Source organism: Aquarana catesbeiana, linkage group LG10 (assembly GCF_042186555.1).
Source record: "Aquarana catesbeiana isolate 2022-GZ linkage group LG10, ASM4218655v1, whole genome shotgun sequence".
NCBI classification, from domain to species: domain Eukaryota; kingdom Metazoa; phylum Chordata; class Amphibia; order Anura; family Ranidae; genus Aquarana; species Aquarana catesbeiana.
Window position 1 is genome coordinate 10,666,690 of NC_133333.1, and position 26,033 is coordinate 10,692,722.

Below are 26,033 nucleotides of genomic sequence, written 5' to 3' on the forward strand. Positions count from 1 at the left end.
CCATAAAACCACAGTTCCTCTTCCAACTGTGATTTTTCCACCTGCCAACCATCTAATACAAAGAAACAGAAGCTGCTTTAAGCTGTTCATCAACTGACTGCAACCCAGCTTTAGAGTTTTCTGTGATACTTGAGGGTGAATCACTCCACAAATGCCTGCAGCTAGAGAGGTCAACGATGGCTTGTTTTAAAGCCTTTTTACTGGTTGCCAAGAATACTTAAATACCTTAATGTTCATAGCCTGTCCATGGGATCACATTAAGGTTACTGCAAAACCTTCTAATCACCTGTGATACTCGAGGTTGAATCACTCCGCAATGCTTGCAGCTAGAGAGGTCAATGAGGGCTTGTTCCAATGTCCATTTACACTTGCTAAAAATACTGAAATATCTTAATGTCCATAGCCTGTACACAAGTTCACTGCAAAACCTTGTAAGCACCTGTACTCTTTAAAAGGACCCTTTAATCTTAAAATTTAAAATACCAAATGCAAATTACAACCTTAGCACCCCCATCCCCCCTATCCAATGCCGCCTTAATTGGCACTCTAGCAAAATGGTTGTTGGGAAGGGTTAGTCCTGAAGACCAGAACCAGATTAGTAAATCAATTTTCTGAGGGACTCACCCTGTAGGGGCTTTCTGGCCAACATGGGTTATTAACCAAATTTTAAAGTTACCATTACTATCATTCCTTGTGACACCAGTTAAAATCTCTAATCTGGTTGGCAGTCAGAGATGCCACCTAAAGAAAAACCATCACAATCATCTTTCCGTACCCGAGCCTTTGGTATTATCTTACATGCCCTGGTGTTCAGAAAGCACAAGGAGACTCTACAGAGGCAGAGCTGAGACACCCTAGGTATGGACCTGCACAATACATGGCCAGTCTTCCCAAAATGGACGGATATAAGCTGAAGAATTTAATGGGTTTTGGCTAGAGTTGGGCTTTAAAGCAATTACAGTTTTCATTTTGGGCCCCTCCCCCCCCCCCCCCCCCGTTCACACTGCCACTACTTTGGATGCGACTTGCAACACCCAAAGTCACATGACATGTGAAATCCCATTAATTTAAAGGAGTGTGGTGCCTATTAATGCGATTGAAGTTGCTTCGATTTTAGAAAAGGTTCCTGCACTACATTAATATAACTTGTATGCTAGTTCTGCCCGAAGACCAAGAGAGGGCAGCCTGTGGCCCTACAGCTGTTGCAGAATTACAAGTCCCATCATGCCTCTGGGAGTCGCGGTTGTAAAAGTCTTGCAACGCCTCATGGGACATTTAGAGTCATGCTTGTAAACTGCCAGTCTTGCAAAGTCTCATAGGGAAGGGAATATCACCGCTCCAGGTAGGTCAGCCAAAAATGGGATAAAACCTCTCCTCCAGTTTAGAAGACATAATGCATATAGCAATAAAATCGTAAGAAATTCTGGACAGCGGACACTCCAAAAATTGCCTTTTATTAAAAAAAAAAAAAAAAAAAAAAAAACCAGGATAAAAAATACATGCCACAGCAGAACGGACAGAAAACAGACGCATTTCACTGTTTATAGTGTGAAACGCGTCAGTTTTCTGTCTGTTCTGCCGTGGCCTGTATTTTTGATCCTGTTTTTTTAATAAAAGGCAATTTTTGGAGTGCGGCTGTCCAGAATTTCTTCCGATTTTCTTGCAAAGTCTCATGGAACATTTTGTTTTACAACAGTAATGTAAAATTCACAGCTTCATTTTGATATACTTCTATATTTAAAAAAAAAAAAAACTTACTCAAACTCAAGTTACATTATAAGAACGCATTTATTATATAAACAAAAACACACATAAAAAAAATAGTCAGAAGAGTTGGTCAAATGAAAGGCGGCTTTATCAAAAGTGTATTCTCAGCTCGGGGGGGGGGGCATTTTCCTCAACGCATTTCCTATTTAACAATTTAAACATCATCGGGGTGGGGGGGAGCAGTGATTTAAATCAACATCCAATTTATAGAAAAAAAAATAAAAAAATAATAATAATTATACCAGAACAAACCGCCTATACAATAAAATCACCAAGCTGTGCCGGCCGACGCTGAAACATTATATCCCCCTACTTGGTGATGGTGGTGGAACAGCAACCTTCGCCACAGCACTTGATGAACGTTCAAGAGGACCCACCTTCAAAGCCATCGAATTGGCTTCTTCAAGGGACACAAAATGGCTTCTATATTGATAATTTACCTACTTTAAGCAGATGTAAAGTGTGACCCAAAAGCATTTCTGATTTACAGGTAAGCTCCAAAATGAGAAACTGCCAAGCCAACAATATCTTGGGAGTCCAGGGTGACACCAGTTGTATCTATTTTGTTTATTTACACTATATATGCACGGCTTATCACAGAGGAGCAACATGTCCTAAATAATTGTAGGAGGGTTAGTGGTTCAAGATCCCTGCGATAATCCTTCTCAGGTCCCCATACAGTGTCCAAATTTCAGGCCTCACATGCGAAAGTAGTGGTACATGGTGGCAAACAACACCAGCATCTGAAAGAAAGATGGGAGATGTCAGAAGACAGCCAAGAGCAGCCGAATATACAGAACATACAGCCGGTGGATGTACTAAACACCGGTATATCATCCAAAATTTGAAAAAATACCCAAGATTACTGTAAGCGATCTGTATTGTGTATGTAGACTACAGCAATACCCATTGCAGCCTCTGCCCAACCTGACCCATTTCAAAACACTACATTTTTGGTAGGCATTTTCTTGTTGAACTTGAAATAAAAATCGAGCTATAGTGGGCTAGTGATGTTTTTACATACCTTGTTGGGAATTTTTAGCCCTGGACCCCGGCTGGGCCCAACGCCGAGCCCGGGACCCCGGCCGGGCCCAACGCCGAGCCCGGGACCCCGGCCGGGCCCAACGCCGAGCCCGGGACCCCGGCCGGGCCCAACGCCGAGCCCCGGACCCCGGCTGGGCCCAACGCCGAGCCCAGGACCCCGGCTGGGCCCAACGCCGAGCCCGGGACCCCGGCTGGGCCCAATGCCGAGCCCCGGACCCCGGCTGGGCCCAACGCTGAGCCAATTATTTTTTAATTTTGCCCACAGTGGGAAAGAGTTATAATTTTAGACAGATTTATTCTGCCATCTTCATCTGTTCTGCTTTTTTACTCACTTCCTGCCTTGCCTCCCACATAGGAAGTGGGACCAAGGGCAAGCCCCCGATCGGCCACCACAGCCAAATCTTTTTATTTTGCCTACAGTGGGTAAGAGCTATAAATTTTAGACAGGATAAGTCTGCCATCTTCATCTCTGCTTCTTTTTCATTCACTTTAGGTCTTACCTACCATATAAAAAGACATGAGAACACAGAGGGTGACCTAAATCTTGACAGGAGGTTCTCATCTTTAATATCTTATTTCACTTAATATAAAGGTTTTTTTTATGGTCTATGCCCCCACATTTGAAAAGGGATTTTCTGGTCTTAGTGACCACACAAGGGCAAATCTCTCCAGTAGCTACAGAAACCGCCATAAAAATTCAACAAGGTCAAAACTCTTTACCTCTTAAAAAAAAAAAATACAAAATAAAAATAGAACTGTGCAGAAAAAGTGGTTTGAAATGTTCATTGAACTTCGAGCCACATGAAAGCTATCATAATATAAAAGTCCAAGAGCAAGAAGGTTTATGGTGCACAATCCATGAACAGAACTTCTGTATAGCCATTGAAGTCACTGGTACATACAGTTCTTTTCACCAATTTCATCACAGCGGCCCAGAACAACTCATCATAGTTTAGTAAATAAAGAGGACATTGAAACCTTCTTGGATTGTGTCCAACTTACCGTCCACATTAGGATAGCAAACCCAAACCAGGAGATGCCCCAAGTGTAGCTGTCAATGGCGTGCATTATGTGGTCCGAACAGCCCTGCAAGAAAAATTCGAAAATCAATGCCTTACATCTCAATTATTCTTGGTTGGCGTATTTGATATACCAAATACAAGTCCAAGGTTGCCCACATGTTACTATTTGAGTGTATGATCTCTGACCAATCCCTTTCTGATCTACCAGCAGCTGTTTAGCGTGAGGGCATACCTATCAGTTTCTTCTAGTTATACTCTATCTGGTAAGTGCTTCCATGGAAATTGTCAAATCAAAAGAAAATTCTACAATTGGATTGAAAAAGGAATGGTTGGTTTATATTAGCAACCACTTTGTAGCATGATGGCTTACCTTGACAATACATTCAGTTTATTTCCAGTTAGGTAGGCCCTCATACTACGTCGTTATCGAGATGAATGTAATGAAGGTGCAACTTATGATTGTAACCATTTTTTGGATAGAATTGGCAATGTTTAGAACATTTGTTGCTTTTCTGTATCTCCTTTGGAAAGGCTTCCTGTCATTTTCTGTGTCAGGAAACACTCGGAAAGGAAAATTTTCCTTTGTGACGACACAGAATAAAACAGAGGAGCCCCCACGTTGGGCCACAGAGGAGCCCCCACGTTGGGCCACAGAGGAGCCCCCACGTTGGGCCACAGAGGAGCCCCCACGTTGGGCCACAGAGGAGCCCCCACGTTGGGCCACAGAGGAGCCCCCACGTTGGGCCACAGAGGAGCCCCCACGTTGGGCCACAGAGGAGCCCCCACGTTGGGCCACAGAGGAGCCCCCACGTTGGGCCACAGAGGAGCCCCCACGTTGGGCCACAGAGGAGCCCCCACGTTGGGCCACAGAGGAGCCCCCACGTTGGGCCACAGAGGAGCCCCCACGTTGGGCCACAGAGGAGCCCCCACGTTGGGCCACAGAGGAGCCCCCACGTTGGGCCACAGAGGAGCCCCCACGTTGGGCCACAGAGGAGCCCCCACGTTGGGCCACAGAGGAGGCTCAACAAATGGAATGTATGGCAGCCGAGGAGTACCCTCCTCTTCAGATTGGGTTCTGTAGAGTAAAAAGGACAAGAGTGTCAAGCTTTATCAGTCAAGATCACGTTTTTATTTCTCATAATAAGTGTTTTTCAAGACTTGACATCCCACTCTTTTCATGGCTTATACAAGGACCACCCTTCATCAGGGCCAACACCTGAAAACACATTCGCTGTCAATTCTTGAAAGATTTTTATTTTTTATTGTGACAAATAAAACTTGTATCTGGACTGATAACCATAGGCTCTCATGCTTTCACTCTACATACACTGACTAAACTGGACACCCCATCAAAGACCTCCTGAGCATTAGGGAGCTGCTATGACAAAATTACTTCACCTAATCGGAAGCCCCACTGAGCTTGAAGTCCACCCCAATATCATCGCTGATAAAATAGCAGTCGCTTCTTACCTGGGCGTTGATGTACGGGGAAAGTCCGACGCTGCAGCCTGCTTGATTTATGACCTGAAAGTTGTTATCTCTTGCACAGCACCAAAACGGCCAGGGTGCAACAGTTTCAGGATAGCTATTGCGGAAAGTTGAGCCATAGTTGATCCAGTCAGCAGGCCCATCCACAGCACAGCAACTTCTCTGCAAGGCAAGAATTCACATTGCACGTTAGACGATTCAGTTAGCTGCAGCATCAAATCATATAAAATACTGTGTGAAGTATATTAGGCAGAACTTAAAATGATGTGGGTAAAGTATCGGGGTAGTATTGAAAGACACCCAAATATCAGAGCAATATTGTGCAATAACAACATTTTTAAAAGGGGGGCAGTTAAATTTTGAGTTTCAGATTTCGTTTTCCAACCAAACCTTGTCTAAGAAACCAATGGTATCCTTTACCAAGGGTCATCATTTCAAAAATCTAGGTTGCTCCAACAAAATGGAGACAGTCAAGTCACATAAGCAGAACCCCTTGTGCTTACCTCCAGCATAATTCTGTTCCAGAACAAGGTGATTTCCTGGCCCTGATTCGTAGTATTATCTGCATAGTACCTAAGCATCTGCTGCTTGATCACATTGGAATTTACCATCTAGAAAGAGACAATGAGTGAGCGTGACAAAAAAAAATCAAGCAACCTGCTGAACAACAGCTATGGAAATCACGAAACACTGAAAACCAAACTTTGGAACAAACAGCCAGACTTGGCATAAGAAACAACAATGTGCAAAAGCCAGAAAAGTCAACCAATATTAATTTACAATAGGGGACTTTTTTTTAGGGCTCATGAACACTGTTTTAGAGAAAATATTCACCAAGCCCATAACCCATACACCAATCCTCCCTGTATTTCTAAGACTAACACAACCTGTAACCTCAATAGTAGCCCATACACCAACCCTTCCCATCCCTCAGCTAGCCTGTAACCTCAACAGGTTCATACACCTGCCCTTCCAATAACTCACACCCAACCCTCTGCATAAATCCCACACTCAAACCTTCATATATCACCAAGACTCGCCTAGCCCGTAACCTTAGCATTAGCCCATACACCAACCCTTCCCATAATTCAAACTCAACCAACCCTCCTCATATCCCCAAGATCCACCTAGCCTGTAACCTCAACAGTAGCCCATACACCAACTCCTCCCATAGTACACACCAACCCAACCCTCCCCAAATCCCCAAGACTCACCTGGCCTTTAACCTCAATAGTAACCCATACACCAAACTTTCCCATAACTCACACCCAACCATTTGCATAAATCCCATGCCCAACCCTTCCGTGTATCCCCAAGACTCACCTAGTCTGTAGCCCATACACCGACCCTTCCCATAACTCTCACCCAACCCTTGACCCTCTGCGAATCCCCAAGAGTCACCAAGCCTGTAACCTCAACAGTAGCCCATACACCAACCCTTCCCATAACCTACACTCACCCAACCCTCTGCGTAAATCCCATACCCAAAACCTACCTACTCTGTAACCTCAACAGTAGCCCATACACCAATCCCACCTGTAAATCCACTCACTATCCCAAACTCCAACTCCAAATCTTCCTGTAATCCTTACATTTACCATTTCTTCAGTAAGCTTAACCCTTCATTTTTATATTCCCATTCCTGCTGTGGAACAATAATGAAAACTAGCCTGTACCACCAAAATCCATTCTCTGGAAACTCCTTATTCTGCAAATGTGCCTGAACCAATGTCAAGCCTCAGTATTAAGTACCAGTATGACCAATGCCTTCCCCGCAAAGTCTAATCAGTTGTAACCACGACTTACATAGTCCCGGTGTGTAAATGACGTTATGCAGGAAGCACATTCGAATATATAGACGATCATCATCAGCACCAGATACTGGAGAGGGAAAAAAAAAAAAAATATGGAGAGTTATGATCCACATTTCTCGTTTCAGTCCCGGTCATGCCAGACTACACAGCCGACTGCTTACCACGATCAGCATGGTGCGACTGCCCTTAATCGTCGCCACGATTCCATACAATCCCAGAAGAAAAAAGGAGAAACCACAAAAGATTCCAATCCAGCCGCCTGCGAACACGTCATCCTTACCAGTCACCCCCAGCACCGGGTACACATAGTACGGGTCTGTAGTGGCCCAGATGGTTTCTGCGAACAGCGCCAGGCCGCAGAGCTGTAACGAGAACCCAGACGGGTCAGAAAAGCGAATATATATAAATTCGTATTTGATGAATGACAATTTATGGAAAAGTTCTCTGGTTTTCACTGGAAAAGCCTCATACATACAGTATAGGCAATTTCAAAACATTAGTAACATACCCAGATATTCTATATAAAAGTGTATAGCATAAAAAACACAGACTTGTCATGCTTTGCCCAAGAGCATTCTATAGATTGCCTAATTTCACACATTGCCTGTAACATATAGAGATCAATAGAGATTTTTTTCAAATTTAATTTTATTTCATAAATTTTTTTAGTTATTTAATTCTATGGTAACGTGAAATAAATCTACATATTATCTATATATTTCTATATTTTTTTTATTTTTTAAAGCTATAGTCTCCCATATGAAATTCCCACTCTGCATGTTGATAGATACAATGTGTCAGATTTTTTTTTCTCTACTGGCTTAAGAGGGAAAAAAACCCCAAAAACTCAAAACTGTTGCCATTGCATTTATGTTTATTTAATTGCATTTACTTTAATTGATTTTAATTGTATTCAATTTTTTTAGTTATTTTAATGCTACTGTAATTTGCATTAAATACACACACTATTTATATATTCTATAATTTTTTTGGTAATCATTATAGCTATATCCTCCCACTGTGCTGTACCTATAAGTATGTTGAAAGATACATTGTATCAGATTTTTTTCACTGGCTTAAGAGCAAAAATTTAACTGTTGCCATTGCATTTATTTTTGTTTGATTTTAATTCTATCCCATTTTTTGTAGTTCTTTTAATTCCACGGTAACTCGAATTAAATCTACATACTACCTCTATATTCTATAATTTTTTTGTTAATCATTTTATAGCTACAGCACAGGCATTTCATGCTTTGCCTAAGAGCATTGTATAGATTTGCCCAATTTCCCACATTGCCGTAATAAAAGATCAATAGAGATGTTTATTTAATTGATTTTAATATTTTATTTCATTACTTTTTTGTTGCTTTAATTCTACTGTAAATTGAATTGAATTCACATCCTGCTTATATTTTCTAAAAAAAATTTGTTAATGATTTTATAGCTATATCTTCCCATATGAAATTCCCAATGTGCTGCACCTATAAGCATGTTGAAAGATACATTGTATCAGATTCTTTATTTTTCACTGGCTTAAGAGCAAAAACTGTTGCCATTGCATTTTTTAATTAAATTGATTTTAAATTGTATTTTTCAGTTACTTTAATTCTACAGTAACTTAAATTAAATCTACCTGCTACTTATATATTTTTTTTGTTAATGCATTTTATAGCTATAGCCTCCCATGTGAAATTCCCACTGTGCTGCACCTATAAGCATATTGAAAGATACATTGCGTCAGATTTTTTCACTGGCTTGAGAAAGAGCAAAAACCTAAAAAAAAAAACTTTTGCCATTGCAGTTATTTTTATGTCATTGATTTTAATTTTATTTCATTTATATTTTTTTGTTATGTTAATTCTACGGGAACTTGAATTAAATATACATATTTATACTGTATATTCTAGAATTTTTTGTTAATCATTTTATAGCTATATCCTCCCATATAAAATTCCCAATGTGCTGCATCCATAAGCATGTTGGAAGATACATTGTATTAGTAAATAGATTCTTTTTTCACTGGCTTGAGAAACAGAAAAAAGAGGGAGCAGGAGGCGGAGCCTAGCGGAGCAGACATGCATTGTTAGAGCTCCACACCGCTGAGGAGAGAAGAGAAGGACAAAGCGGAGCCTGCAGGCTCACAAGGTATCCATTTGAACCTTTTTGCCCCAGGGAACAAACTGTGAAAGTTTGGGCAGGAAATATGGTACTGGGAGGAAACCGTGGCAGAAATAAAAATCACCTCACAAAGAGCTCACAGGCACTCACTGCAGCTGAAGCAGCTCCAGTCACCTCACAAGATACAGCATCAGGGAGCTCTCACAGACAGAAAATGTCACAGCAAGACTCTCCATTTGAGTCAGATACAGAACAAATCCTCTCACAAACTTCTCCACAAGCCTCCTCAGTATCCCCAGTAATATTATTACAATTTGAAAAGATGCTTCATAAGGCTTTAAAACAAACCTCAGACCAAATAACAAACAGCCTAACCAAAGAAATAAGAGAGCTGGGAAACCGCACCGCAGCCTTAGAAATAAAAATGGATGAAATTGAAATTACAACCCAAGAAAATATAACAGAATTGGAACAATTAAAAAAAGAGAATTTAATACTTCAAACTAAGCTCGAAGATTACGAAAATAGAGCCAGACGTTCAAACTTGCGCATAAGGGGAATACCTGAAACTGTGACAGACCTGCAATCTACTATTACTGCTCTATTACAAGAACTAAAGCCAGATATCCCTATTGAATGTTTAGAACTGGACAGAGTACACAGAGCCCTCACAGCCAAAAAGAAAGATGGACCCCCACGTGATATAATCACAAAATTTCATTATTACAGAACGAAAGAACAAATACTAATTGCTGCAAGAGAAAAAAAGGAACTTAATTTTCAAGGACACAATTATCAAATTTTTGCTGACCTATCCCAACTTACTATTACTAAAAGACGATCCATGAAACCCCAACTAATGGAACTGCAACGCCACAACATTATGTATCAATGGGGCTTCCCCTTTTCAGTCAGATTTAACTACCAAGGTACAATTTACAGAAGCAGATCAGCAGATGAACTACAACAAACCCTTTTAAAATTAAATCTGACAGAACCCACAAGCAGCAACACTCCCACACGCAGAAGAATGGCATCATCTTCACCTTCAGGCAGCACCCAGAAAATTCCAGAACAAAATGGGAATCATCATTCTCACAAAAGAGGCCGTTATGCCACATCATCCATGGACCAAGAAGATTCAATGGACTGACATCCTAATTCCTGATATCTCTTCATTTATTATACTAAGAGATGGTTCTCTATAAAAAACCTATACTTATAACTGAATGTAACTGCATTCTGATAGTCACACACTGTGTGGGATCATGTTACATTCCAGTTATATTTCTTATTACTTCTGATTCATATAGCCTTAGAATATATAAGTGAAATAAGGAAATTCTTGTTCAGTTATATATTATCAGGTAATAACAATAGATTTATTACTTTTTAGGACAAATATGTTCAATAATCCAGAAGTAATGGAAGCTTTTTTTTTTTTTTTTTTTTTTTTTTTCTTTCTTTTCTTAAAACAAATATATTATTACCTAACTAGTTCCTAGAATTATGTTTTTGTTTATTCTAATCTGAAGCAATACAACCTCAATTTTATGAATTAACATATCTAAACAGTTACATATGAATAAAATATGTAATTGTTTACTCTAAAAGGGTTAAAATCCCAAAATAATTCAAACTATCTTCATCAATACCAAAGTTATTATTAGTACCTTTCTAACTGAATTATTTAGCCTAGGGCAAGACTAACCATATACAACCACCCTGGAATAAATAATTTCAACAAAAATTATATTCTGCACTCCAACTAATGAAACATCATTTTGATGTATTTTGACATAGCACTTCTCTCCTGTAAGCGGAAGATCCCTGTACCCCCATTAGCCCTCCTCATTCTCCCAACCATATTATGTGGGAGTGTGACGAAGGCACTTATTCCCCTGAGAGAGATATTTATTCTCTTTCACGGGTAAATTGTGATTACTTGCAAAAAATAATTTATACAATGTATCATCTAATCTCATATGTTTTTTGTTTACTCTTTACTCCAGAATTCACTGGTTTCTTTTCTATCTATTCATCTCTTCAGTCCACACAGGTTGATCTGCGCAGTCAGCTCTGCATAACAAAAAGTAAGTCAAAACTATTTGATCTATTGCCATGGCACCACTGAATATACTTTCCCTGAATGTTCAGGGAATAAATGTCCCTCAAAAAAGGACCAAAGCCTTCTGTACTTTCCATAACAAGAAGGCTCACATAGTATGCCTCCAAGAAACACACTTCACCAAAGATTCTACTCCAAAATATATTTCTCCTTTTTATCAACAAATTTACATGGCTTCTGCCTGTACCAAGCAAAGGGGAACTCTAATTGCATTTCACCGATCCACACCATTCACCTTATCATCAGAAATTAAAGACCCAGAAGGTAGATACCTGATACTCATGGGTTATATAATGGATACAGCAATCACGGTGATTTCCTACTACGCTCCTAACAAACAACCTACACCATTCCTCTCACATATATTACAAGTGATTAATACACACAAAATAGGAACAGTGATAATGTGTGGGGATTCGAACCAGGTCCTCCTCCCATTTCTAGATAAATCACCTTTTACACCATCCAAAATAACCTCTAGATTACCTTTTTCTCAACTTCTTTCCAAATACAATCTGGTAGATTCATGGAGAGAAAGTAACCCAATGAAAAAGAAATTCACTTATTTCTCGCACCCTCATCAAACCTTCACCAGAATAGATCATATTTTTCTAACAATAGGAATGATACCAGAAATTATTGCATCAGATATAATTCCGATTCCGTGGTCTGATCATAATGCAGTATACACTACTATAGCCTCAGCCATACCAAAAGCGCATGACCCAACGTGGTACTTACCGGACATAATGCTCAAACACCCACTACATCAGATGGCCATTGAACAAGCTTTAAAGGAATACATATCAATTAATAATACAACAGACATCTCCCCAATAACACTGTGGGAAGCTCATAAGCCTGTCTTGCGTGGTACAATACAAAGACAAATGGCACTATTTAAACGGGAACGCAAAAACCTAGCAAAAAAACTAGAACTCAATTTTAATGCAGCCTACATATAATTTCAAGATAAACCATCTCAGAGTACAAAATCTCATCTGGAAAAATCTAGATTGGAATACGATCTATTTCTCACTGAGTCAGTTGATAAATCCCTCAAACGCTCCAAACACAATTTCTACATGAATACAAACAAACCAGGTACATATTTGGCTCGGGCATTAAATTCAACTAACAAATCTTTCAAACCAATACGTTTGAAATTATCAAAAAATGTTTACACTTGTAATCCAGTTAAAATAGTCCATAAATTTCACTCACATCTCGCAACTTTATACAAGACAAACAATGAATTTAATCCTACAGAGGCTGAATCCTTCTTCTCAAAAATAACCTTACCTGAGTTATCTCAGAATCAAAAAAGCAGTTTGGATGAGCCTATAACTATAGATGAAGTTGCTAGCGCCATAAAAGACCTAAAACTTAACAAAAGACCAGGCCCAGACGGCTACTCGGCTTTATACTATAAAACATTCTCAGAAATACTCTCTCCCATTCTCACTGAAACTTTTAACAAACTTCTAGATGGACATTCTTTTCGGCAAGAAACACTAATGGCAATTGTTTGTATGATCCCAAAACCCCTTTCTGATGATACTTCCTGTGTGAATTATCGGCCTATCTCTCTGTTAAACCTCGATATTAAATTATTAGCAAAAATAATAGCAAAACGCCTCAATAGCATTATAGGAAAATTAATACATAGAGATCAAGTAGGCTTCATGCCAAATAGACAGGCAGGCGATAATATACGCAGGGCAGTGTTATTGGCACATATTGCTAAAAAACGGAAAATCCCTTTATGTTTTCTATCTCTCGATATTAAGAGGGCATTTGACACAGTATCCTGGCAATATATGCAATATTCATTACAAAAATGGGGTTTTGGACCCCACTTTTTAACATGGATCAAAGCATTATATAATAAACCCAAAGCCTATATAAAATATGCTGGATACAAATCTGAAGCCTTTAATATCGAAAGAGGTACCCGACAGGGTTGCCCATTATCTCCCTTATTATTTGCCCTTATACTCGAACCCATGGCCCAATATATCAGAACAAACCAAACTATAACTGGCATTGAAGTAGGAGGTATTACACACAAATTATGTATATTTGCAGACGATATATTACTTTTTCTATCATCACCACAGGTCTCTGGTCCTAACTTAATACCAGCTCTTGATGGATTTGCAGCCCTATCCGGCCTTATGATTAATCCTAAGAAATGCCTAGTGCTTAATATTTCACTCACAAACATGGAATTGATCCCGGCTAGGGCTGCACTCCCATTCACATGGGCAGAAAAATCAATCCCATATCTTGGAATTCATTTAACAGCCTCTCATTCTGACTTATTCTCAACCAATTATCCTCCTGTATTAAGACAGATCACAAATCTAATAAAACAATGGTCGCAACTTCCTTTATCCTGGATAGGAAAGATTAATGCAATCAAAATGACTATTCTACCCAAATTGCTTTATCTATTCAGAGTCCTCCCTATTCCAATTCCTTCCTATTTTTTGAGAATAGTACAAAAAAGAGCAACTTCGTTTATATGGGGCTCTTCTAAACCACGTATACCTATACACACACTACATCTTCCCAAAAATAAAGGAGGCCTGGGATACCCTAATTTTACTAACTACTACAGAGCGGCACATTTGGCCAGTCTGTCCAAATACCATGCAAAACAGGAAATCCCATTATGGGTATTTATAGAGGCTTCAGAAAATGACCCTCTATTAATATCAAATTTATTATGGCTTGATCCTAAAGACCGCTTTAAAATTCATAATCCCATAACTAAACACTTCTTATCTCTCTGGGATAAACTAAAAACCAAATATCAGTTACAATCTCCACACAATCCTCTCCTTTCTTTTATCAGAAATCCGGCCTTTTATCCGGCATGGATCTACCCAAATTCTTTTAAAGCTTGGACAACATCAGGCATTCAGACACTAAATGACTTCATAGCATCTAAATCATTCCTTTCATTCCCATTGCTTAGAGAAAAATATGATCTACCAAACTCTGAGATATTTAGATATCTCCAAATCAAAAATTTCTATACACCATTCCTAAAGGGGGATACACCATTATCCCAATTATCCATTTTTGAATCAATCTGTACAAAAGATCCATTTGCTAAAGGTACAATTTCATCACTTTATAATCAATTATATGGAGTACCAAATCTTAATAGACCCTCTTACGTTCAGAGGTGGGAGGAGGACCTGGGACGAACTTTAGAAGACACGGACTGGTCTAACATATGGCTCACATCTAAGTCATCTTCACCCAACATCTTAGCACTGGAGACAAATTATAAAGTCCTAACTCGCTGGTACCTTGTACCCGCTAGAGTGGCAAAATATTCACCTAATACCTCAGCTCTTTGTTTTCGAGGATGCCCAGAAATAGGCACATATTTACACATATGGTGGACGTGCCCAGTAATCCAAACTTTCTGGAAGGAAGTCTTCCTGATTGCATCTAAAATATTTAAAAAAATAATACAACCAGATCCATATTTAACTTTACTTAATCTAAAACCGGAATGGTTAACACTCTCTCAATTCAAACTTATGATCCAACTAATAACGGCTGCAAAACAAACAGTGGCCAAGGCATGGAAATCTCCTACATTGGTACTAGCAGAAACAATTCACAGAATGAATAATACAATGTCCCATGCTAAGATGGTAGCCATCGATCAAAATCAAATTCCAAAATTTGAAAAACTTTGGCATCCTTGGATAAAACAACAGTTCCTGTCAAACTTCAATGACTCTGTCCTGTTGCCATGGTAACAGATTAAATGACTTACAGAGACACCCATTCTAAGGCTTCAAAGAGAACTAAAAAGAATAATAAACTGACGAGCGGGACAACCTTGTGGACCATACCTCTACCTTTCAACCCTTTTTCTTCTTTCTCTTTCCTTTTCTCCACCTTACGATTAAAGCTCATTATCAGAATTTATTTGACCTATATACACTCTACTTGTAAACAATATGTATAGTAGGTATAAATCATTTAAATACCTACAAAAGTAACTAAGGAAATGATATATATCTTTAATTTAGGTTTACGTGAACCCAATGTTTAATATTTGAAATTTCATGATATTTACCTATATAAACCCTACTGTAAAACAATGAGCTTACTTTATAGATCCTTGTAAACTTACTTTATGTATCTTTATAACATTGTATACTCAATAAACTTCTTTTGACAAGGAGAAACAGAAAAAAAGGTCAACACTGTTGCCATCACTTAAGTCACAAAGGTCCTGCAATCTTTGTTGTGGACTTGCTATATTTTGGACAGTTTGGTCGGTCCTGAAGCTGACGAGCACCAAGTCGCACGGTACATAATTGCATGGCTCTCCCTGCTGGCAATCACAAGGCACTGACAAATGTATTACAAAAAATAAATAAAAAATGTTGAACCATCAACCAACCTAACAACCCCCCCTTACCCCCACCTCACCTGCCATTAAAAACAAACACCAATTAAAAAAATCTGGTCCCGCTACTCTCTATTGTAAGATTGTGCATAGTGGAGCCCAGCCTGACCTGAATAGCGACATTCCACAGCCCTGTATATGGGGCCTCTGAACAAGAGCCTGGAGGAGGCCAGTCAAAGTTCGTGGACCAGAATTTACATTTTTGTTCCCTTGAATGTGAAATGCCCCACTTTTTTTTTTTTAATAACTTCACCCAAGATAGAAGACTCTGCATAGGGCCGACCAAGAGAACCTAGTTGGGAAATTTTCCCCATGCCATGGAAGCCATGAGGGCTGTCTTATTGAATAGGCACTGCCCAGGGGCCCCAAGTGCATGGGGAACCATGATCAGGGCCAGGAAAAGGGAGGTGCACTGGCGATTAGGCCTCTCTTCTTTGACGGGAGTAACTGCAATGTCACTTTTATCAGAAAGAGCAGTGGCTGGCTTCTGCTGGAGAGAGGATGGGACACCAGAGGTATGGGGAGGACCCCGTGATGGGCACACCAGAGGTATGGGGAGGACCCCGTGATGGGCACACCAGAGGTATGGGGAGGACCCCGTGATGGGCACACCAGAGGTATGGGGAGGACCCCGTGATGGGCACACCAGAGGTATGGGGAGGACCCCGTGATGGGCACCCCTCGTGTATGGGGGGACCCCCTGGCGGGCACCCCTCGTGTATGGGGGGACCCCCTGGCGGGCACCCCTCATGCATGGGGGGACCCCCTGGCGGGCACCCCTCATGCATGGGGGGACCCCCTGGCGGGCACCCCTCATGCATGGGGGGACCCCCTGGCGGGCACCCCTCATGCATGGGGGGACCCCCTGGCGGGCACCCCTCATGCATGGGGGGACCCCCTGGCGGGCACCCCTCATGCATGGGGGGACCCCCTGGCGGGCACCCCTCATGTATGGGGGGACCCCCTGGCGGGCACACCTCATGTATGGGGGGACCCCCTGGCGGGCACACCTCATGTATGGGGGGACCCCCTGGCGGGCACACCTCATGTATGGGGGGACCCCGTGGCGGGCACACCTCATGTATGGGGGGACCCCGTGGCGGGCACACCTCATGTATGGGGGACCCCGTGGCGGGCACACCCCATGTATGGGGACACTAATGGGAAAACCTAATTTATATGGGCGCTGCTATAGGGGGAACATGATGTGAGGGTGCACTGTGATGGGAACACCTAATGCAGGCTGGTAGGGGCCCCAGTGCATTACTTTGCCCAGGGGTCCATGATGCCAATATGAAGGCACCGCATGATGCGGTTGGATGCCAAAGCATCATTCATTCCTGAAGCTGGCCTATATGGCTTGAAATTGGTGCCTAGTGCACAAGACAGGCTAGCCAAGGCTAGGGGCAGCAGCTAGGACATGGGGAGCTTTGAGGTCCAACCCACTCCATTTTATTTTGGGTGGGGTTACCTTTTAGCTCTCATCTAGCAATTTAGCAATCCTCAGAATGAAGTAACCTGAACCAAAGGCAAGCTATTAAAAGAAAAAAAAAAAAAATGATGTTATGGGGCCCCAAAATCAACAGGTCTGCAAATCCCATTTATGGGCCCTTCCACACGGCTGCAGTGTATTAATGCCACACATTAAGGTACCTAAAAAGGGGCATGTACCTTTGCTGGCATGGCATATATACACCAACAGGCATTTGATGTGCTACAATGAGCGTGAGTAGGGGGTTCCATTCAAAGTAAATGGCAATGCATCCACATGCGTAACGCGCGTTATTGCAACATGATAGTGTGAATGGGCCCTAAAGTACAACTCCGGCCAATGTAATCTTTAGTTTTAGAAAGAGTGGGAACAAGTAAAAAAATGGGAGTCTGTGCCCCCACTGGGAGAGATTTTACCCAATTTCCTGTCCCACAAACACCCATACAAGAAAAAAAAATGGGGGGGGGGTGCGGTTGTCACTGGGACAGGAAGGCACACACAACTATATAGTCATTTTTAACCCTCCCTCGCTCACTATGTCCCAGTTGAAGAGATTTTGCCAAAACAGGAAGCGAGATGAAATCTCCCCCCCATCGCTGACACAGCAATAGCCTATCCCAGTGCCAATTAAAAAGGGACGCATTTGTATGCAATGTGCAGTTAAGCTTTCTGCGCCATTACTTTTAAATGGCCCCTGCGCTGTAGCAAATGCCATGCGTTGTATGTCATAAAAAGGCTCATGTGTGAATTTAGGCACTATGGGGGGGCATTCATTTTCAACCCCAATGCACATTAATGCGTAAAGCACAGTAAATGGGCCCTCAGTGTTTTAATTCTGAAACTTGCATAGCAAGCCGCCCAGGAGAGAACTCATCTCTGCCTCCTCTCCCTGCAGCAGACGCGGGCCAAGCTGGCCGGGTTGTGCATTGTCTGAAAATACAGGAAAGACGAGTTTTCACAATAAAACCACAGCGACTCTGAATGCAGAGTTTTGGTGTACTTAATGATTGACCAGGACTGGTCAGCCTACAAATCTTATGGAATCACAAGAGATTCTCGTTGTCAGACTCCTGGAGATCAGACAAGACGTTCCACAGCAAACCATTCACTCCTTTATATCAGGGACCCCCCCCTTCAGCCACATGCCCTGGATTAATAACTGGATCATAGCACTCATCAGCAATTTCATCAGTCTCCTCCCTAATGATCACTTAGCATCGTAACTTTGTGCGAAAGGCTGCAACAGGGGCTGATCTGTCGAAGATGTTGTTAACACCAGACCAGAACAGGCACCAAGATTTACATCTCTGGGCCGATATCATCCAGATGGTGACAGTGGATGATGCCAAAACAAAGATGGTGCTGTCCTTCTGGCGAGAAAAGCAGATGAGGACACTGCCAGGATTGAGTACGCTGATCTCTGTGAGAGGTAATAAATACCTGGAGGGGTTGAACACATTAACCCTCCCTCCATTCAATCAAAAGTAGGCAAGGAGGTACCTACGGGGGTCACAGGGGTCTCAACTGTAACCCAGCCCCATGCCGCTCCCCTCTACACCTGGATAGGAGGAGCGGCTGCACATAGAGGAATCGATGCCCAACATTTTCCTCCTGCATCAGCTGAATGCACGCTTCTCCTCCTCTCCCTCCTGCAGGAGGAAAATGTTGGGCATCGATTCCTCTATAAGCAGCCGCTCCTCCTATCCAGGTGTACAAGGGGGGCCGCATGGGCCCCCCTGGAGCATGGCACCAGATCTGTTTATCTGTGTGTGCCTACCTGGTGGGGGGGGGGTATTCCTCTATATGCAGCAGTCCTAGCTGCTCCTCCTATCCAGCTTCTGATACCCCCCCCCCTGTGTACTCTCCTCCCCCCCTGCAGCTCTACAGGGGTTTCCCCTCTCCCAGGGCTGTGTCAGGATGGAGAGTGGTGAAGGGGCAGGTAAATGTGTCTTTTACCGGCCCCTTACTTGTCAGAAACAATAGTCAGCGATTCGTACCGACTCTGTCCATTCATAACTAAAGCATACTAAACTGTTTACTATGTTTCCGCTTGTGAGTGAACAGGAAGCCTCTGTACAGAGCTATTCCTGTTCATTCATTCTGTGATGCTGCAGAGATGGAGATTGAGGGTTCTGTTCCTCCTCCCCTCCCCCCCACTGGGCTCAGAGGAAGGGGCCCCGGCTAGGGGACCCCTTCATGGTTTCTTGCACCAGGGGGCCCGGAAGGTTCTAGTTATGCCACTGAAAGAAGCCTCTACTCACCATTATAATCACATTTCCAAATACAATGATCGCCACAAGGCCGGAAGAGCCCTTGTCTGCCATCTTCAACCTCCGTCACCTGCAGGAGACACAAGAACACAAACTCAGCACAGCTTCCCGCAAACCTGGTCATAAATAGCGACAATGACAGCGTGATACCAGACCGCGGTGGTGCTGGACTGTCTTCAGTTTGCATTTTTGTTAAATATACCATAAAAAGTTGTGTTATATCTACAATACTTGCGGGAAAAAAAAATGTTGATCCTGCCAGAAATCCAGAAGGTTTAGAACTTCCTGTGCTGCACACTTATCGGTTACATTGTTTCCAGCTATCTGAGGACTTGAGATCCACAGCCCTCTAGGGGGCGAGGTGGAGTCCTGTCCTGTTTCTGTTGACCTCCTAATACAATGCAGTGAGTGTTGTCAGCCTAGGACAGGAAGTGTTATTGGCAGGATCACCAGGTGAAAAGCCTGAAAAAGAGAAAACAAATGCAGCCACCACATCTAAGGATTGAAAGGTGCAACACATTGCATTTTTGTTTTTGGGGTTCAGATGCACTTAATTACAGTGGTCCTCAAACTGCAGATCAGGGGCTGGATGTGGTCATTTGCTTACCTTTATCTGGCCCTTGGGGCACTATTCTTCCCACGAATTATGGAGCACCATGCCTCCCGCTGACACCAGTGACGGGCCACCATGCCTCCCGCTGACACCAGTGACGGGCCACCATGCCTCCCGCTGACACCAGTGACGGGCCACCATGCCTCCCGCTGACACCAGTGACGGGCCACCATGCCTCCCGCTGACACCAGTGACGGGCCACCATGCCTCCCGCTGACACCAATGACGGGCCACCATGCCTCCCGCTGACACCAATGACGGGCCACCATGCCTCCCGCTGACACCAATGACGGGGCACCATGCCTCCCGCTGACACCAATGACGGGGCACCATGCCTCCCGCTGACACCAATGACGGGGCACCATGCCTCCCGCTGACACCAATGACGGGGCACCATGCCTCCCGCTGACACCAATGACGGGGCACCATGCCTCCCGCTGACACCAATGACGGGGCACCATGCCTCCCGCTGACACCAATGACGGGGCACCATGCCTCCCGCTGACACCAATGACGGGGCACCATGCCTCCCGCTGACACCAATGACGGGGCACCATGCCTCCCGCTGACACCAATGACGGGGCACCATGCCTCCCGCTGACACCAATGACGGGGCACCATGCCTCCCGCTGACACCAATGACGGGGCACCATGCCTCCCGCTGACACCAATGACGGGGCACCATGCCTCCCGCTGACACCAATGACGGGCCACCATGCCTCCCGCTGACACCAATGACGGGCCACCATGCCTCCCGCTGACACCAATGACGGGCCACCATGCCTCCCGCTGACACCAATGACGGGGCACCATGCCTCCCGCTGACACCAATGACGGGCCACCATGCCTCCCGCTGACACCAATGACGGGCCACCATGCCTCCCGCTGACACCAATGATGGGCCACCATGCCTCCCGCTGACACCAATGATGGGCCACCATGCCTCCCGCTGACACCAATGATGGGCCACCATGCCTCCCGCTGACACCAATGATGGGCCACCATGCCTCCCGCTGACACCAATGATGGGGCACTATTCCTCCCACCGACACTATTTCTCCCATTCAAACCAATGATGGGGCAATTTCACTGGATCATTTTCTACTCCCACTGGCCACATTCTGGCCGCCTAAAGCTTGAAGGACAATAAATTGGCCCTTTTACGATCAGCTCTTGGACACAAAAAGTAGAGAATTGATCAGTGGGAACCGTTAAAATTGTGCCACGATTGAGTAACTATGCAAAGTTGAAATTGATCGCTAAACCAAATCCAAAAGATGGGGGAATTTTTTGGTTTGCATATTTATTTTGATTAGTTAAGTTGTAAAAATGATCAATAAAATAAATTTAGAGGATCATTCAATGCTACAAAACTAATCAAATTAAATAAAAATCTCAAACCAAAAATCTTTCATACGACCGATTGGACTTTCAACTTTGACAGGTCATCAATGATGGTGGAGATTTGAATGATCGCTTCCCCATTGATCAAATATCTAGTTTATTGTGTCGAAAAAAACAATTGCAACTCAAAACCTATTAAATGATTGGTTTGTGATAGACTGCATTTTCAAAGAGTTCAGAATAATACTGGCTGTTGCATTGTTTGAGATTCTAATAGCTTGTTTGCAATCATTCCTAAAATTGGTCACAAATTGCTACATGTCTGGCCACCATTAAAAGGCCCATTATAAGAACGAGAGGAGGGTCACTTGGGTGCTGGTACCTCCTCCTATCACCATATGGCCTTGGACACTTCCAATTTCTGGGGAAAAAGCAAAGAACAAGAGATGACCCTTGTAGAGCTCTCTTTCTAGGGACAGGTGCTGGGCTGGGGGAGCCCATAGTGTGCTCCAGCTCTTTAAAATGCAAATACTACAATTTTTTTATCCCAGTAGATGCATAAAGAGTTAAAAGATCCAAGATAGACTTTAAAGTGAACCCAAAGTCGAAACGTTTCTCCATTTTGGAATCGCTTAAATCCTCCCGTCGTTTTGTTAGTACCATTTGTGTCCCATTGGGGAGATGTCCCTTCACTTCCTGTTTTGTGAACACAACAGGAGGTTGGAAAAACTCTCCCACGTTAGAATACCATCTTGGTGTCACCCTCTTAGTGGGTGCACCCATTGGAAGATTTCCCCTTACATCCTGTACCTTTGACAACTCAAAAATTTTGGATTCTTCGATCACTGTGTCCCCCAAATACAAAGGTCACCAGGACAAATAGAGGGCAAATCTCCGCAGCAGGGACACAGACCAGAATAAGAACTGATAAGGGTTTCAACCCTTCCAATCTCCATCAAATACTAAAAAAAGCTGGCTTTAGAAACATTTTTTTGGGAGCTTGTTATGATGAAGATTTGGGAGTTGCCTTTGCCGACTTGTTTTTTTAACAGTGCACGTTCCAGAGCGGTCATCCTCATCCTTCTACTCCTTAGTGAATCCTTTAGTATACAAATTGGACTTCAAGGACTAAGCTTGTTCCAGGCTAGGGGCTCATCAGGATATGAAGAAGGGATGAGGATGATGTCCTAGGGATCCGTGCCTTCACAAACAAGTTTGCATTTCAACCTTTATAGTTTTGCCCGGACCAGTTCTGCTGCTTGTATGCATTGTGTGAACCAGGGACTCGAATTATTGAAAGACAGGAACAGGTGATTTTCCGAAGGTGGGGTCAGCAATGACTGCCCAATAATGGTTTCCTAACAACCAAGAGCTAAGCAAACTTTGCTATCTATCATTACCTGCAAACCATCAGGGAAAGCTTCAAGAGTAATCATCAATGTGAGATTACCATGGTCTAGATTAGATATCAGAGTCATAACATATATTATGACAGATATATATTTTTGTAAACTACGTTGTATTCAAACAATTTATAATGTTGGGTATACAGGGTCCCTCTGATGAAGACTCTACCAACCAGGGTTCCGTGGAGCCATAGGATTCCTCCAGGGGTTGCTTTGGGTTCCTTGAGCAATGAGCAGTAATTAAATGGATTTCCCACCAGAGTCTACATATTTCCAATATGGAGCCAATTGAGCTTCTCCTCCAGCCATTCTTGTAAGTCACCGACCACAACTATCCTTTAGGCTGTCTGTAAATGGCGGCATTCTTTCCACCGACCCCACCCCATGTTACAAGGCATCCTTTTCACTATCCATGCAAGGGAGGACTGCATGTACTGCTAATATAAATGGCACTCTCACTGATACAATGTAAGGGGCCACTTCCCCCACTAAGGACCCCCATTGTAAGAAGGCCATTTTCCCACCGCCGACCCGCTTAAGGGGGCTCTTTTCCCACCGCCGACCCGCTTAAGGGGGCTCTTTTCCCACCGCCGACCCGCTTAAGGGGGCTCTTTTCCCACCGCCGACCCGCTTAAGGGGGCTCTTTTCCCACCGCCGACCCGCTTAAGGGGGCTCTTTTCCCACCGCCGACCCGCTTAAGGGGGCTCTTTTCCCACCGCCGACCCGCTTAAGGGGGCTCTTTTCCCACCGCCGACCCGCTTAAGGGGGCTCTTTTCCCACCGCCGACCCGCTTAAGGGGGCTCTTTTCCCACCGCCGACCCGCTTAAGGGGGCTCTTTTCCCACCGCCGACCCGCTTAAGGGGGCTCTTTTCCCACCGCCGACCCGCTTAAGGGGGCTCTTTTCCCACCGCCGACCCGCTTAAGGGGGCTCTTTTCCCACCGCCGACCCGCTTAAGGGGGCTCTTTTCCCACCGCCGACCCGCTTAAGGGGGCTCTTTTCCCACCGCCGACCCGCTTAAGGGGGCTCTTTTCCCACCGCCGACCCGCTTAAGGGGGCTCTGCTTTTACTGCCAAATCCTGACGCAAGGGGGCATCACGCCCGACGCAAGGGGGCATCACGCCCGACGCCCGGGGGCATCACGCCCGACGCCCGGGGGCATCACGCCCGACGCCCGGGGGCATCACGCCCGACGCCCGGGGGCATCACGCCCGACGCCCGGGGGCATCACGCCCGACGCCCGGGGGCATCACGCCCGACGCCCGGGGGCATCACGCCCGACGCCCGACGTAAGGGGGCATCACTCCCAACGCCCGACGTAAGGGGGCATCACTCCCAACGCCCGACGTAAGGGGGCATCACTCCCAACGCCCGACGTAAGGGGGCATCACTCCCAACGCCCGACGTAAGGGGGCATCACTCCCAACGCCCGACGTAAGGGGGCATCACTCCCAACGCCCGACGTAAGGGGGCATCACTCCCAACGCCCGACGTAAGGGGGCATCACTCCCACTGCTGGAAACCAATGCAAGGGGGCTCTTTGCCTACTGTCGATCCCCATTGTAAGGAGGTCCTTCCCCCACTGACCATGCCCAGTGTTTAGGCGGAACTTCTCCCACTAACCCCAAACCAAAAGGTGACACACTTCCCACTGACGCCCAATGTAGGAGAGCAATTCACCCAGTGCTGACCCCCCCAATGTTAGGGGGCACATCTCCCACTAACGCAAAATGAAAGTGGGCAGTTTTTCCACAGATGCCCAATGTAAAAGGGCACTCCTCCTCATGCTGACCCCCCCTCCCCCAGTGTAATCGGGCACTTCTCCCACAAGGGGAGCCTGTTGTCCACAAATATCTACATGGACCACCAATACAAGATACTTTTTTTCACTTCTAACATTTTAAATTTATTTTCTATTATTTATTATTTCTGTTTTACTTTATGAATATCACTGGAATTTATTTATTTGCATATATCACAGGGGGTGTTAAAAAAAAAAAAAGAATCGGTCCTAGGCATCATACCCTAGGTATGCTACAATCCTTTTTCTTATCTAACAAGTCATGTGAATGTACAGTGAGTTGGAAATAAACACATTTAGCAGGGGACCCAGAAAACCAAAAATTTTCATTCAAGGGTACCGCCAAGGTAATGAGGTTGCGAAAAGCTGCTCTAACATATGCGGCCAATAACCCTACCGGTCAGCAACGCTCCATTACTTGGCAGGCAGGGTCTACACAAGAGATTCTCACACCATTAAATATTTTTTTAAGGCATCCAAACCAACCTGTAAAAAAAATTTTACCTAACATTATGTAACAAACTATTTTCAGTTCCTTAACAACCCTAAACATTGTATCCAAATTGCAACAACCAACTTTGTATAAAAGTATAACTAATAAACCTTCATTCTATTTTTTGGTTGCAATACCTCCATACCAAACTCCATCACATACTGTCCTGGTGTGAAGGACCACAGCCAATCACAATGCCCAAAACTTTTTTTCTATTTTCTTTTTTACATTTTAAGGGATAATCTCTACCACAATTTGGATGCAAACACTGAACCAAGCATGGAAAGTGAATCTTTCTTACTTTATAAATTATTATAAAAACCAGGAAACATTTAAAAAGGGTGACACACCCTGAACAAAACTTTCCCAAATTTTCTGCATGAACACAACCTCCAAATTTGCTGCAGCATCGAAACATTTCCAAGCTAACATTAGGTCCTGGCAATGTGGCACAGTTGCAGGTTTGAAAAAAAACTACATAAATAAAGGCAATCAATATCTTACTTAGATGAATGGGGTACAGTTCCTGAAAAAAGAAGCAAAACCCTGCAGAGAGCACCTGTACTCACCTGTCCTCCAGCTCTGTATCAGGTGTAATGTCTCTGCCTCGCCCCCTCCACTGATACTTATAGACTCTGCTGGAAGCTGCACAGACCTGGAGCCTGGCAGGTTGGGTGGGGTCTTCTCAGGGCTTCTGTCCAAGGTGGTGCATAAAGTTTTTTGGGGGGCGGAGACTTTGGTACTGTGGTCTACATACCTGAAACAAGGAGGGTTAACCCTTTCCACTTGGG

The 26,033-nt window shown here is 43.8% G+C and overlaps 1 protein-coding gene across 1 annotated transcript; it reads right to left on the reverse strand.

Annotated features, from left to right (window-relative positions):
• Positions 1–1,769: 1,769 nt before the first annotated feature.
• UPK1A (uroplakin 1A) lies at positions 1,770–26,033 on the reverse strand. The gene is made up of 8 exons (XM_073601607.1): positions 25,812–26,033; positions 19,579–19,657; positions 7,297–7,497; positions 7,128–7,202; positions 5,825–5,932; positions 5,304–5,483; positions 3,814–3,897; positions 1,770–2,510 (listed from the first exon to the last, which is right to left on the reverse strand). Exons 2-8 carry the CDS (start codon positions 19,639–19,641, stop codon positions 2,466–2,468), a joined length of 756 nt encoding a protein of 251 aa, XP_073457708.1. The 5' UTR covers positions 19,642–19,657; positions 25,812–26,033; the 3' UTR covers positions 1,770–2,465.

Excerpts from the sequence above, each read along its gene's own strand:
- UPK1A (XM_073601607.1), bottom strand. The coding sequence starts at position 19,641 with ATGGCAGACAAGGGCTCTTCCGGCCTTGTGGCGATCATTGTATTTGGA. Across the intron at positions 7,498-19,578 it reads TTGGAAATGTGATTATAATG|CTCTGCGGCCTGGCGCTGTT; the intron begins GTGAGTAGAGGC and ends TTCTCGTTACAG. Across the intron at positions 5,484-5,824 it reads GGAACAGAATTATGCTGGAG|AGAAGTTGCTGTGCTGTGGA; the intron begins GTAAGCACAAGG and ends CTTGCCTTGCAG.